This window comes from Pollicipes pollicipes, unplaced genomic scaffold, assembly GCF_011947565.3.
Source record: "Pollicipes pollicipes isolate AB1234 unplaced genomic scaffold, Ppol_2.1 Scaffold_724;HRSCAF=833_pilon_pilon_pilon, whole genome shotgun sequence".
NCBI lineage: Eukaryota > Metazoa > Arthropoda > Thecostraca > Pollicipedomorpha > Pollicipedidae > Pollicipes > Pollicipes pollicipes.
Window position 1 is genome coordinate 229,859 of NW_023597047.1, and position 13,267 is coordinate 243,125.

Genomic DNA, 13,267 nt, shown 5'->3' on the forward strand with positions numbered 1-13,267 from the left:
TTATGTTACATTGCAATCCTGTTTGCATGATCCGAAGAGAATTATGGAAATCCTTTGAACCAGAGTTTGAAGCAGATCGACCTAAGGCTTAATTCACATTGCTGCTGCAACATACAGGCATCAATTGTCACCACAACAACTTAGAGTATATTTGAATGTGGCCATTGTCAAGCTCCTTTGCATGATGTTATGCATAATTTTTTGACGGCTGCATGTGAAATCAAGATCTATGACCTCGGACTTAGATATGCCAGCATAATTAATTAAGTGAAGGATATTACGGCTTTCCGAATCTCTGCTAGTTTATGCCCACCTTGTCTGGAAGAAGCTAGTAAGAGCCAGAATATGGCAAAAACTAGTTTCAGTTGTCGAAATGCCAACCATGGCCAGGGCACGTCACCCACCACCGGTGAGCCGTAGTGGCGACTGTCGATGGCAGCGTCCAGTCAGTTTTTTTCGGTCCCCTAAAGCACAACGGGATGTGCAATGCTTGCACTGGAGAAGTACAAAAGGTGAAAAACCAGCGTATGTAGTTGGTGCTAGTTGTTTACGTCATGCTTAGCGTAAAGGTGTGGCGGAATGGGTCTGAATCCTTTTTCAAAAGTTTGACATTTTCGGCATGTTTTGCTTCAAAGAAAAGAAATGGTGCTACCACTGGCACACGACTGCTTCGTCGCCGTTTTTACCTTAACGATTTGCATGTTTTTGTTCCCTAGTTTTATCTTATATGAAAGCTTATCTATACCGTAGTTATTGCTTTAAACAATGCAATTTCAGAAACCCCAAAAATACGACCGGCTGTCGTTTCAAGCAGGCAGTTTTACAATAACCGAAGTTTCTTTCTGTATTGCTGCAGCCTCACCTTTTCACCACTGTCTTTTGTTTCCACATTGCTAAATTGCTCACATTTCACGTTGCTGGTTGTTGGTGCTTAAGGCGGCAGGGCCGCGGAAACTATGTTAGGGGAGGGGCACAAAGTTTGAATTGCCGGATTGGACCCTCTAAGATTAGATAGTGAGCCGTTCACAAGTAAAAACGGACACTTTCCACTTAATCATGTGCTTTCTACAGGTCAGAATAATGTCCATGCGGGTTTGAATGGGCCCTTTACAGGACAAAATAAGGTCTCCACTGTCAATGATGAGCCCTCTACAGGTTGGAATGGGCCATTTGTAGACTAGAATGAGCATCTACAGGCCAAAATGGGCTCTCTACAGGCAATAATGGGCCCTCTATACGCCAGCATCGCCTCTCCACAGCTAATAATGGCTCCTCTACAAGCCAGAATGGGCACTCTCCAGGCAATAAATAGACCCCTGAACATGCCAAAATGGACCAATCAGTAGTTGGCCCTCTATAGGTCAGGATGGGTGTCTTCAAAGACCAGACTAAGTCGGTACAAAATCGGTAGTTGGCCCCCTATAGGTCAGAATGGGTGCCTCCACAGACCAGACCAAGTCGGTACAAAGTCGGCAGTTAGCCCTCTATAGGTCGGAATAGGTGTCTTCACAGGCCAGAATGGGCCCTTAACAGGCTAAAATTTGACCTAATGCAGTCAATACTTTGACTCTCTACAGGCTAGAGTAGGTCCTCTACAGGCCAGAATGGCTAATGCTGCGTTCAACGATGAGCCCTCTACAGCTTATAACGGGCCTTCTCCAGGTCATAATGGGCCCTCTACAGGTCAGAATGGGCCTTCTTACACGCTCAGCAATGCCCTCCTCTGATCAGAATTGACCCTAAAATTGGCCAGAATGAGCCCTCGGCAGATCAGAATGTACTTATACCGGCTACTTAATCCCTTGAAAGTTTAGAATGGGCCCTCAATATACTTGCATAAGCTCTCCACAGGTCCTCCACGCTGGGTGGAGCTGCTCCTACTGCTTTCCAACCCCTGCGCCCCAAAAAGGCGGTATTGGCTTAGAACGCTTTTGCAGTACATTTTGTCCTCATCCCACAGACATCTGCCCTCTTTATCACCATATCAGATCCGCCCGGTGTTGCAGTTTGTACGCAGTACGTGACACTTACGTCTTGTCCAAATGATGTGTCGGGACTAAGCTAGTAATCAGCTTTGATGTGAAACCTATGGCGTGTGAGATGGAGAGGAAATAGAAGCAGCTATGAAGCGGGCAGGCCTGTGTGGCATGGAAATGAGGAGTGAGACGTTAAAGTGCCATCAGATATCCAAATAAAGCGGACTCCTTCCACTTTCTCCTGTGTCACTTTACACCACATGGTCCTTTGTTTCCCAAATACCGCCATCGATGTCCGGAATTTCTTAAAAAGGACGACGAATGTGCAACAGGCTGGCTGTGGAAGACTTGAGGGTACGAAACTAGGCAAAGTCCTGCCAGATCGCTCGTGGAGTTCCAAAGACCTGGTCGTGGCAGGTTCCCTGCCTGCTCTTCGGGGAGGTGCTCACAGAGAATATGTAAAAAAAGATAAAAGTATTCTCGCCAGGTGCCGCTGAGTCCCTGAGAATCGTCAGTCCCTGGCAGTCGTTGCCAGGGGTACTAACCTTCTCGATGTTTTACCCCAGACCATGTGGTCGGTAAAACGTTTTCTGAAGCGGTTTGTGCTGTGAATTTTTGTGCTGTATCCATGCCGGCGTGCAGGTAAATACTGTAAAAGGCTCTAACGTAGGCGACGTATGCTCGCGCAGAGAAGAGTAATCGGCTGACTTTCAACTTGGCGATGCCCACTCACGATTTTGTGCGCGAACTTGGCACCACAGGTCATTCGAAGCATGGCAGTCCGGAGGTGAACCCGATGCTCAAATGCTTAGGGTGTTTCGACCTCGAATTACACCTGGATTTATGCTTTGCCTGAAAAGCAAGCCCCGCGACCGAGCACCAATCAGCCTACGGAATGTGACTGGCCGAAGCCCTTAAGCCAGCCTGGCTCGGCGTTTCCTGAATGGGGCCAGCCAAGCCCCGACTGCTACTGCCGAATTGGAGCTTCGGGATTTCGCGCGGGTCCGAGCCCCGACTGCTGCCGCCGAATTGGAGCTGCGGGATTTCGCGGGTTCAGATGACCCAATGGTGTAGCGGTTGTGGACAATGGCAATGGCTGATTCGGTTGCGGACAGAGCTCTTTCGGCCAGCAATGACCGTTTGGAGCTAGGAGAATAAGGCGAGGGGTGAGTGGTGTCGGACAATGCTCCGGCCATCGTGGGGGCTAGCCTCTACCGATCCTTACCCGCACTGGGTCTCATCTTCAGAGCACAGGGCCTCATCTCCAGGCTTGGTGCTGTCGCTTGGGCACCAGCACAAACCCCGAAACTGGCAGCTTTGAAGCCAGCTCATGGTTGACGGCCATAGAGTACCCCCTTTGAGAAGGCGCGCTGCCAAGAGTAAGTGTGAAAGATGAGCTAGGAAAGCGCGGGATACAACAATGCTGGTGATGTGCGATGGGTGGGTAGGCGGCGGTGCTGGCCGGCCGCGTGCCACACTGGCCCCTAAGCCCTGACCCGTCACCCCCGGCCGACAGAGCGGCGAGACACCCCTGCACGTGGCGGCCCGGTATGGTCACACAGCTGTGGTCCAGCTGCTCTGCGAGGCGCACACCAACCTCGACATACAGGACGACGTGAGTTCTGTCGCACTCAGTATCTGTTTGAAATGGTGGATGGCACAGACGTATTATGGCTGTCCACCACTACACACATGACTGCAACTGCTGCAGCATTTATCTCATTTGCTGCGTTATTGTCTGTTGGCTTGTATGTTTTGAGATTGCTTGTATTTTAGTTGTTTTGGTTTGGTTCGTGTTTTTTTTTCAACGCTGCTTGCTGTTATAGCCATGTGTGTATTTGCCCCGCGTCCCGGTGAACGACTGAATCTTAAAGTGATGCTCACTTGGCAAAACAAACCCCCCAAAACTGCATTCAGAAACTGACCATGCTGTTTCGTGGTGCTCTTCTCGGCTGCCTTCGCCAAGGACTGGAGGCAGTCTTGCAGTTTGCTTAAATTGGCATTCGTGTTTCGCTTGCCCCATCACGGGTCAGCATTCAGGTCATGTACGAAGTAGATAAGCCGGACTTGGAACTGAGTAGTAGGCCTCTTTGCCTGAAGAGTTTTCGCGAGAGAGTGTCAACGGCAGCTTGATGCGCCCCAGTTTATCTTTACAATCCATAAAGTGAGTGGAGCAGTAAATACGGCGCGAGAACCACGTAGGCGTGGAAGCGGTGCCCAGGCGTCACGCGTGAGGCCGCATCGCCTCCCAGAGCCCCTGGTGGCGGCCGCGTGTGTGGCTACTCCGCGTTCCAAAGCCGTTGACGGCGGCCGCGCGTGGCGCCCGAGCCGAGCGTGACGGGCGTCACGCCCTGCATGGTGCCCCGACGCGCGTGGGTGTGGACGTTGTGTGTGTGTGAGTACGCCTGCCTGACGGCGCAGCATGCGGAGACGGCGCTGCACATGGCCGTGTGGCATGGCTTCCCCGTCATCGCCAGCCTTCTCTGTCTGGCCGGAGCCAATCCAACGTCGTCAACCACGTAAGTAACCGTCATCGGGCCGAGGAGTCCTGGGTGGCGACCTCGCGGCCACGGAACGTGAGGCCGCCGTCCGCCAGGGACTGCAGCGTACTTGCCCCGTTCCCGCCCAGTCATCGTTCTCTCTCTCCCTCTCTCTCCCACGACGTCGGAACTCGCTTAACGTTAACTCGCTCACTTAACCTTATCACTTAACGTTATATCATTCATCGACACATGGCCGGCTGTGCGTGGTTTCTGTCTGTGTGATTTCATTATGGTTCGTGTCGCCAAATCAGGCGTAGTTGCGCCCTGCTATTTTTGCTGTCGGAGAAGGTCAGATGTTGCCTTGTAGAATATATTTGGCCTGTAGCGTCATGCGAAGCATGTAAAACTCTACATGATGTATGAAAAACGCGTGTTTTTAGGGAGTCATGCTTTGCAAACTCATTTTAACGTAAGGCACATTTTGTCCTTGTCGGATACTGTCGGTTTAACGATTGCTTAAAAGCAAATGTAATTGGTGAGCTGCATTGTAAATATAAATGTTAATGTGTGCACGCACGCCTGTGTGCATGTTAAAGATCCTGCTGACCCGCTGATTACCTTCAGGAGCTCCCGTGACAGGCTGTGTGTCTCAGGAGCCCCGGTGACCGGCTGTGTGCCCTCAGGAGCCACGGTGACCGGCGGTGTGCCCTCAGGAGCCCCGGTGACCGGCTGTGATGCCCCTCAGGAGCCACCGGTGACCGCTGTGTGAGAGCCTCGGTGACCGGCTGTGTGCCCTCAGGAGCCCCGGTGACCGGCTGTGTGCCCTCAGGAGCCCCGGTGACCGGCTGTGTGCCCTCAGGAGCCCCGGTGACCGGCTGTGTGCCCTCAGGAGCCCCGGTGACCGGCTGTGTGCCCTCAGGAGCCCGGTGACCGGCTGTGTGCCCTCAGGAGCCTCGGTGACCGGCTGTGTGCCCTCAGGAGCCCCGGTGACCGGCTGTGTGCCCTCATGAGCCCCGGTACCGGCTGTGGTGCCCTCAGGAGCCCGGTGACCGGCTGTGTGCCCTCAGGAGCCCGGTGACCGCTGTGTGCCCTCAGGAGCCTCGGTGACCGGCTGTGTGCCCTCAGGAGCCCGGTGACCGTCTGGTGCCCTCAGAGCCTCGGTGACCGGCTGTGTGCCCTCAGGAGCCCCGGTGACCGGCTGTGTGCCCTCAGGAGCCCCGGTGACCGGCTGTGTGCCCTCAGGAGTCCCGCGGACCACTGATTGCCTTCAGGAGCTGGAGACACCGCTGCACTGCGCGGCGGCGCGCGGCCATCTGGATGCCGTGCGCTGTTTACTAGACGCCGGCGCCACGCTGAACCTGGCCGACACGGCGGCGGCCCACCGCCCTCCACCTGGCGCTGCACCGGCGACACGTGCACGTGGCGCACCTGCTGCTCCAGGCCGGCGACGACTGCGACCTAGCTGATCACGTGAGTGCCACAGCTGGGGGTCGAGGCTGGCGTCTCGTGACCAGCGATGCGGCTCGGGAGGACGGTGTTCGAGCTGGGGGTCGAGCTGGCGTCTCGTGGACCAGCGATGCGGCTCGGGAGGACGGTCTGCTCGAGCTGGGGTCGAGCTGGCCGTCTCTTGACCAGCGATGCGGCTCGGGAGGACGGTGTTTGAGCTGGGGGCACGAGTTGGCGTCTCGTGACCAGCGATGCGGCTCGGGAGGGACGGTGTGATGTCGTGGGCGGGCGGGGAGCCGATCAGGAGTGGGTCGAGAACCGAGCGTTGGTCCTGGATGAGTAAGTCCAGAATTGAGAGGACAACGTTACGAGCGAAACAGAAAATGGTGTTCGGGAGAGACTCCCAAACCTGTGACGGAAATGCACGTCTTCTTATGACGCTTCTTCATCTTGGATGTGCGCTGCCGAATGTATGGCTAAGACATTGTTGTCGCTTGGATTGTTGGTAACGGCAGCATCAACATCCCCGATAATTCAAACAGCATGGCACGGCTTGGGCCGAGAAGCCGGTGCATGCTCAGTGTCATGCCGTCACTCTGCTGAGAGACTCCGGCCTGTGAGCGCGCCGTGCTGCGAGTGTGCCTCCGGCGCCGCCCCGCTGACCGGGCGGTGGCGTGTCCGGCCAGGCGGGGGAGACGCCCATCCATCTGGCGGCCGCCGCCGGCCTGCTGACCCTGGCGCAGACGCTTTGCGCTTATGGCTGCGCAGTGGACGTCATCAACCGCGAGGGCCTGTACCCCATCCACCTGGCAGCCAAACACGGCCACACCGAGGTGGTCAGGTGAGAACCGAGAGCCACCAGGGGTCGAACGCGATGATGCCATCCATCCCTTGCAACCAGACGGCACAGGCAGAGTGTCGCCAATGGTATCAGATTGCTGAAGGCGCTGCGGAGCGCTGCACCTGGAGCAAGTGTGTGTGTGGTGTGTGTGTGTTGTGTGGTGTGTGTGTGTGGTGTGTGTGTGTGTGTGTGTGTGTGTGCGTGCGTGGCGTGCGTGCGTGCGTGCGTTGCGTGCGTGCGTGCGTGTGGTGTGTGGTGTGTGCGTGTGCGTGTGCGTGTGCGTGTGTGTGGGGGGGGGGGCCACCAGAGCGTCTTGAGCCGAGCCATGCCAAGCCAAGCCGAGCCGAGCCGAGCTGACCCGAGCGCGCGGCGCCGCCTGTGCGCGGTGCTGCTGCTCATGGTCCCGCTGTCCGGCAGGATATTGTGCCTAGCCGGCTGCACTATAGACCAGCGGAACCGGTACGGCATCAAGGCCGAGAGATCACGGCCATCAAGCGCGGGCCACAATGACATCCGCTGTTCTGCTTCTCCCGACTCGGCAATGTGAGTCATCCGCTCAAGCCCAGCAACATGAACACCGACCAATTCAGTAGCTGTGAAAACTATAGCGTTTCTGACGAAGATTTCCGTTGACTTGATTGCGTCCGGTGATAGGTTGCTTTGTGCACGGACGCACATAGCTTGTTCCATTTTAGCCCAAGACGTGCCGTTGGCGTCTGCTGAAAGGTTTAGGGGTTCGATGATGACGGAGGCGACCGCCGGATGCTTTGCTGGTTGGTTAACTGAGGCGGCCGTCGATAGGCCCAACGCATGGTAAGGACTGCAGACACTGTTAAGACATGTTCCGCCCAAGTGTATCCTAGTGTTGGATGCTTCAGCACAAAGATTCACTGAAATTGTCAATGCGCGGCCTGTACGATCTGATTTACCAGTAGTGTGCGTTTGTGAGCAGCAGAGTGCTACGGAAACGGGGCTCATATTATTAATATTGCGGCGTTATGTAACCCCGAAGGCCGAGCTTCGGGAGGAATACCTCAATCAGCTGGATACCGACTGCAAACCCGATCTCGCGAATAAAACTCAAGGTCTTCGGACACTCGGGCGTTGGGAAGACGTCCCTGATTGAGTCGATGAAGATGGGATATTTCTCCAGCTTCTTCAAGAGAAGCAAGAGTGGAGCATCGGCAGCATTGGCAGTCAAAAATGTAAGAACAACAAAAACCTTACCACGTTTCGTTACCATGTTTCAAAAAGTGAGTGTTGCCTGCTCTCACCTTAAAAACATTAAGCTGTCTGAAATTTTATCTTGAATTACTCTAGATGTTTATTACACGCTCAGGCACTTCAGATATTATTTAGAAAGTCAAACCTGAAATACACAACCGATGTGCATGATCCCTCATCACCTACACGCGTTCCCAGGAACGCCCTACTGCCGTCATCCCTGCGACATTGTGATGATGTTTGGCTGGCCGCGGCTCAAGAAAATCCTTCTTCGAATTCGTCTTTGGGCACCCATTATTTTGGGTTGTATCCGTCTTAAGGTCAGCCGATCCGTCAGGTCCTGTCTTTACGCTCCATTGGCCTGAGCGGCTCCTCGCTCGATACATGTCCCCAGAAACCCCTGGTCGGTCGATCACACCCAGCCGGGTCTCTCGTTCTAGCCACGCACAGCCCCAACAAGTCGCACATGGAGATGACGCCGACCCGGTGCAGAGACAGTTCGCTGTCGTTCGACACAGGCTACGACAACTACACCCGCGGCATCGACGTCAGCCAGGTGGGTGTGCCGGCGAACGGGCGGCCGTCGACCGGCCACCGGGTGCTGGCCTGCTGTCGGAGCCCCGTGGCCTCATGGACGGACCCGCACAAACGACGGTTTGTAAGGCGGTGGCCCGACCTTCGGAGAGTACCATAGGTTCCCCATGGCAGCCGAAGGGGCAGCGTTCAACAGCCCTCATGATAGCTGCGTTAGCGATTGTGGTATTTGGTTTAGGTATCGTTGTGGTGTACGAATGGCGCGACTTTAATAGCTATTTTTAAGACCACCACAGCCGTTCTCGCCTGGGTAGCTATCTCGCAGAACTATGTGATGTGGTGCACTGACAAGAGAGCCGATTCCTAATTGCATACCATGTAAGCAGCACAGGGGCGTTGCATTGGCTCCGTTGTTTGATCCTGGATTCGGATGACGGCCCAGCTGGTCTTGTCAGTGTTCTAGCGGCCGGTCGATTGTTTGTCACCAGTCGACGCTGAGTGGAGTGGGGGAGGTGTCCGTGTGGGACTTCTCCGGCCACGACAGCTACTACATCTTCTACGACCACTTCATCGGCAATACCAACTGCGTCCACCTGGTGGTGTACCGGCTCAGCGACCCCCCAGCGGTGCAGATGCAGCAGGTCATCTTCTGGATGGGCTTCCTGCAGGCGCGCATCCCTCCCAAGGAACCGCTCGGTCAGTGGTGACATCAGAGCGGTCGCCTGTCAGTGGTGATGTTGGAGGGCTCTTTCAGGTCGGTAGTGACGTTAGGATGGTCACCGGTCACTGGTGACGGTAGAGGGGTTCGCTGGACGATGGCGACGTCAGGGGTCGCCGTCAGGCGATGGACGTTAGGGGGTCGCCGATTGTGGTGACGTCAGGGGTGGTCGCCGGTCCATTGTGACGTTAGAGGGTTCACCGGTCGATGGTGACGTCATGGGGGTCGTCGGCCGGTCGGTGATGACATCAGGAGGATGGCCAGTTCAGTGATGTCAGAGGTTTCGTGGTCAGTGAAGTCAGGGGGTCACTGGCATCGTCAGTTCTATCTTGCCAGCCACGCAGGCCGACCATCTCCCGGGTACGTGTGAAATGTTATATAGTTGAATACTTAGTAACAGGCGGGCATGTGCCCACATTTTTAGGGGATATTCTGCACAAGGTTATGATATTTGAAGGAGAAAGGCGCAACATTTTCTGATATAGGTTAAAGTTCTTCTCCAAGTAGGTAAACTTGTTAGCAGATGCTTTCAAATATACAATCATAGAGAACTGTCGAATAGCCCAACCAAGAAAAACGTTGAACTTTTGAAAGATTAATGAGTGTAAACCGCTTTGAGGGGTTTGCCAAAGGAACGACTTTGCATCCGTAACAGCCGCTTCCGCAGCGCAATATTCGCACATTGGTTTTTATCATGAAAACCGTTAGTCATTCTACGTGTGGGGGCTTTGCTTAACTAAGCGGTTTTGTGAGGATCGTGTTTGTGAAGTTCAGTAAGGGAGTTGTTCAAGTGAAAAGCTACGTTTTCGTGGAAAGAAGACATTTGATGTGCACTTATACCTGGTGATAGCGAATAATTACTACTGGGGACTCAACGTACAATGGTCTCTGTCCCAACACAAAGGTCCTTTGAATGCCTTGAGCCGTTTGCCTTCCCTTTGTTCAAACTCATGAAGTTGTGCATCCACGTCTGATTCAGGCCACCCGTGCTTGTAAACTTGTCCTGAAGTATACGGGAAGGAGGCCCTCCGTTTATGCTACAGTGAAATGAAGCAAACTTTTGTGCGGAACGACGTGAACAAAACGTGTAAACCGCAAACATCCTGGACCGGTGCTGATTCTCTTAGATTATATAAACGTGGAGGGATTCTACTATGTCGCCTGTTTCGCCGACTGTCATGACTGACCTGACCTGACCTTACCTGATGTGACCCCAGGTCACTGCGGCCGGTCGAGCCGACCGGCGAAGGTGGCGCTGGTGGCCACTCACGCCGACCTCAGCCAGTGTCACAAGAACGGACACGGCGAGTATTCCTCGTCCGAGGTACGTGTGACGTCACGTCTCGGTCACCTGGGTCGTTTACGGCCCTGTTATGTGTAGTGAGGCCTCAGTGTTTGAACAATGCACGAGGCCTGAGAACGATAAGCGTAGAGGCCTTAGAATTTGGGCCTGCGATCTCAGTATTTTGCCCGCGCCCACGTGTCCCTTTGCCATCTATCTATTCTCTCGAGGGTCAGGATGGGGGGGGGGGGAGTAAGATGTAGGATGGCTGTAATTGGGCGTTGGCACGCCGCTGAGTTACCAAACACCAAAGTGCAGTTATAAAATGCGCCCGAGTGGCTGGCTGAATAGTCTTCGCTCGGGTAGGAGGTCAATTTGACTCCTTGAGAGCTCAAAAACTCACACAGCTAGAGACGGCAAACTCGCAGGGTAGATGGACTTGTATGAAGGCTCACTTTTGTCGAGATTTGAGTTTCCTAGATCATTAACTTTGGGTCAAATAAAGTCAAACAAGCTCAAACTCCAGATTGGTGTCCAAATGCCCCCAGAAATTTTCATGCAACGACCGTGAAGTTAGGCACCTGTTCTAAACAAAAGGTCAATAAGGTGAGTGGCCTCTTTTGCCCTTTACGAGGTCTGTTTTGCCATTCGAAAAAGCGTCAGGGATTGCGCAAGGCGGCATTGTTCCTAAGAACAAGATGTTGACCGGGTCATCCTAGGTCAGTGATCTGCTCTGACCTTAAAAAAGTCCATGAGACATATCTGTTGTAGTTCCTGCTATTATTAAATTCGAGATGAGGACCACAAACTACTCACAGAACCAAGCTTTCGAGTAAAAACGCAGGATGGTTTTGATCTCGTTCTGACCTTTGTACCTGACCCTAGGCCAATGCGATTGGTTGTAATTCTAAATTCAATTGGTTTTATTATCTAAAAAACTATACCAGATATGTATGACTTCTTGTAACGCTTTGTAGTTGCATCATATTTAACGATCTCCTAGAAATGTCCTTCGTTGACAGCCATGACCTGACAGACCTGCTGTAGGTCAGCGACCTTACAAGGTATATCTTTTTTACAACAAAAGATCCGCTTCTCAATTCTTTACAGTTGTACAACGTTTAGCGCGGCTACGTCGCTCCGTTTGGAAGCAATTCTGAAAAAACCTTCGGGGGGTCGATTTGATGCTTACCCGAGCGCACGTTAAGTCGCCGCTCAAATGCAACGCGCACAGTTCCTAAGCCATTGGCCACCTATTGCCTACGCAATGATAATTGTCTCCGTTAGCTCGTTATACGTTACTACTCATTCGAGGTCCGGCCTAAAACTTTTGCTTCACATTTCCCTTAGTATACTCTGAATTGCTTCGTTTTTCGTTTGCATGTTCACAAACATACTGAATCAGATGTTTTCCTCCATGACATAGCCATTCGATCAGCAAAGCTCTGCTTTTTTTTGCTGCCGATAGGTGAATCTCTTGATGAAGGAGGTCCAGGAGCGTTTCGGCCACGTCTTTGATTTGCACGAGACGACATTCGTTTTGGACGCCACGTCCGCCTCGTCGCCGGCGCTGAAGCACCTCAAGGGTTATCTGTCCGAGATGAAAGCGAAAGTGACGCAGGTGAGACCATGGCCAGAGTCGGTCGGCGTTGTCGGACCGTCGCCGACCGCGCTTATCCGCGTCAGCACCACCTCGTATCACAGTTAGCGCCGTAGTCAGCTAACGGCAGCGTCCGAGCATAGAGCTTTCGTCACCCCGACTCTCTTCTTACTTGCCCACCCCTTCCCCTTCCCGATCAGCATAGAGATCGGGAGTGTTTCCATACCATCCCCCCTTCCTCCGCCTTTCACCGGCTAAAACACACCTGAAGTCCTTTCCATGTGTAACCGTATATAGTTGGCAGTGCTTGCAACACGCTCTAACTGTGTAACACAGGCCTGGATCTCTCTGCAAGCCGTCGTGGGGGATCTCTGGTGCCTTCCTCACCCTCTGTTTCTCCGCCACCGACTCTACCCCGCTCCCTCTCTAACGCAGCTTCACACCGCTGGCGGCCGGCACCACTAACTGGGCGCCGGCTGCGCTTGCAGGGCGCTGTTGGTGTTGGTGTTGGTGATGCTGTGGGGCAGGGCGCTGGTGGCGGCGCCGGGCGGCATGGGTACAGGCGACTGATAGCTGACAATGCCTACCTCAAGGAAAGTGGCCCGGCTGGCTGACTGGCTGGCTGGCTGGCTGGCTTGGCTCGTCGCCGCGCCGTTCTTGCTCGGCGCCTGCTCCGCACGTTGGCACCGCCCGCCGTCCCTTGAATGTGATGTTCTGCACGGCCACGCTGGCGCTCCGCTTCTCTGCCACCCAACAGACAGCGGGGCTCCGCTCCTCTGCCGCCCGACAGACAGCGGGGCTCCGCTCCTCTGCCACCCGACAGACAGCGGGGCTCCGCTCCTCTGCCGTCCGACAGACAGCGGGGCTCCGCTCCTCTGCCACCCGACAGACGGCGGGGCTCCGCTCCTCTGCCGTCCGACAGACAGCGGGGCTCGGCTCCTCTGCCACCCGACAGACAGCGGAGCTCCGCTCCTCTGCCACCCGACAGACAGCGGGGCTCCGCTCCTCTACCACCCGACAGACAGCGGAGCTCCGCTCCTTTGCCACCCGACAGACAGCGGGGCTCCGCTTCTCTGCCACCCAACAGACAGCGGGGCTCCGCTCCTCTGCCACCCGACAGACAGCGGGGCTCCGCTCCTCTACCACCCGACGGACAGCGGAGC

The 13,267-nt window shown here is 54.5% G+C and overlaps 2 protein-coding genes and 1 long non-coding RNA gene across 3 annotated transcripts in view; all 3 read left to right on the forward strand.

The window, feature by feature from the left end:
- LOC119110913 (death-associated protein kinase 1) overlaps positions 1-5,194 on the forward strand; it is a 37,039-nt gene extending 31,845 nt beyond the window's left edge. Inside the window, exons 4-6 of the mRNA XM_037234788.1 lie at positions 3,493-3,591; positions 4,398-4,495; positions 5,173-5,194. Of these exons, the coding sequence (XP_037090683.1) occupies positions 3,493-3,591; positions 4,398-4,495; positions 5,173-5,194 (219 nt within the window). The remainder of the gene's footprint in view (positions 1-3,492; positions 3,592-4,397; positions 4,496-5,172) is intronic.
- A 602-nt stretch (positions 5,195-5,796) lies between these two features.
- Positions 5,797-7,206, forward strand: LOC119110911 (uncharacterized). Its single transcript, XR_005095574.1, has 3 exons — positions 5,797-5,929; positions 6,592-6,746; positions 7,164-7,206. It is a non-coding gene; the product is annotated as an uncharacterized LOC119110911 (long non-coding RNA).
- A 724-nt stretch (positions 7,207-7,930) lies between these two features.
- LOC119110914 (death-associated protein kinase dapk-1-like) lies at positions 7,931-12,718 on the forward strand. Its single transcript, XM_037234789.1, has 6 exons — positions 7,931-7,951; positions 8,411-8,526; positions 8,993-9,200; positions 10,440-10,546; positions 11,973-12,125; positions 12,593-12,718. The coding sequence occupies exons 2-6, from the start codon at positions 8,437-8,439 to the stop codon at positions 12,716-12,718; spliced, it is 684 nt and encodes a 227-aa protein (XP_037090684.1). The 5' UTR covers positions 7,931-7,951; positions 8,411-8,436.
- Positions 12,719-13,267: the final 549 nt, after the last annotated feature.

What these genes read in the sequence shown, in the direction of transcription:
- LOC119110914 (XM_037234789.1), top strand. Translation starts at nt 8,437, where the DNA reads ATGGAGATGACGCCGACCCGGTGCAGAGACAGTTCGCTGTCGTTCGAC. An exon ending in CCCTCCCAAGGAACCGCTCG is followed by an intron (nt 9,201 to 10,439) that starts GTCAGTGGTGAC and finishes ATGTGACCCCAG; the next exon opens with GTCACTGCGGCCGGTCGAGC. An exon ending in GCGAGTATTCCTCGTCCGAG is followed by an intron (nt 10,547 to 11,972) that starts GTACGTGTGACG and finishes TGCTGCCGATAG; the next exon opens with GTGAATCTCTTGATGAAGGA.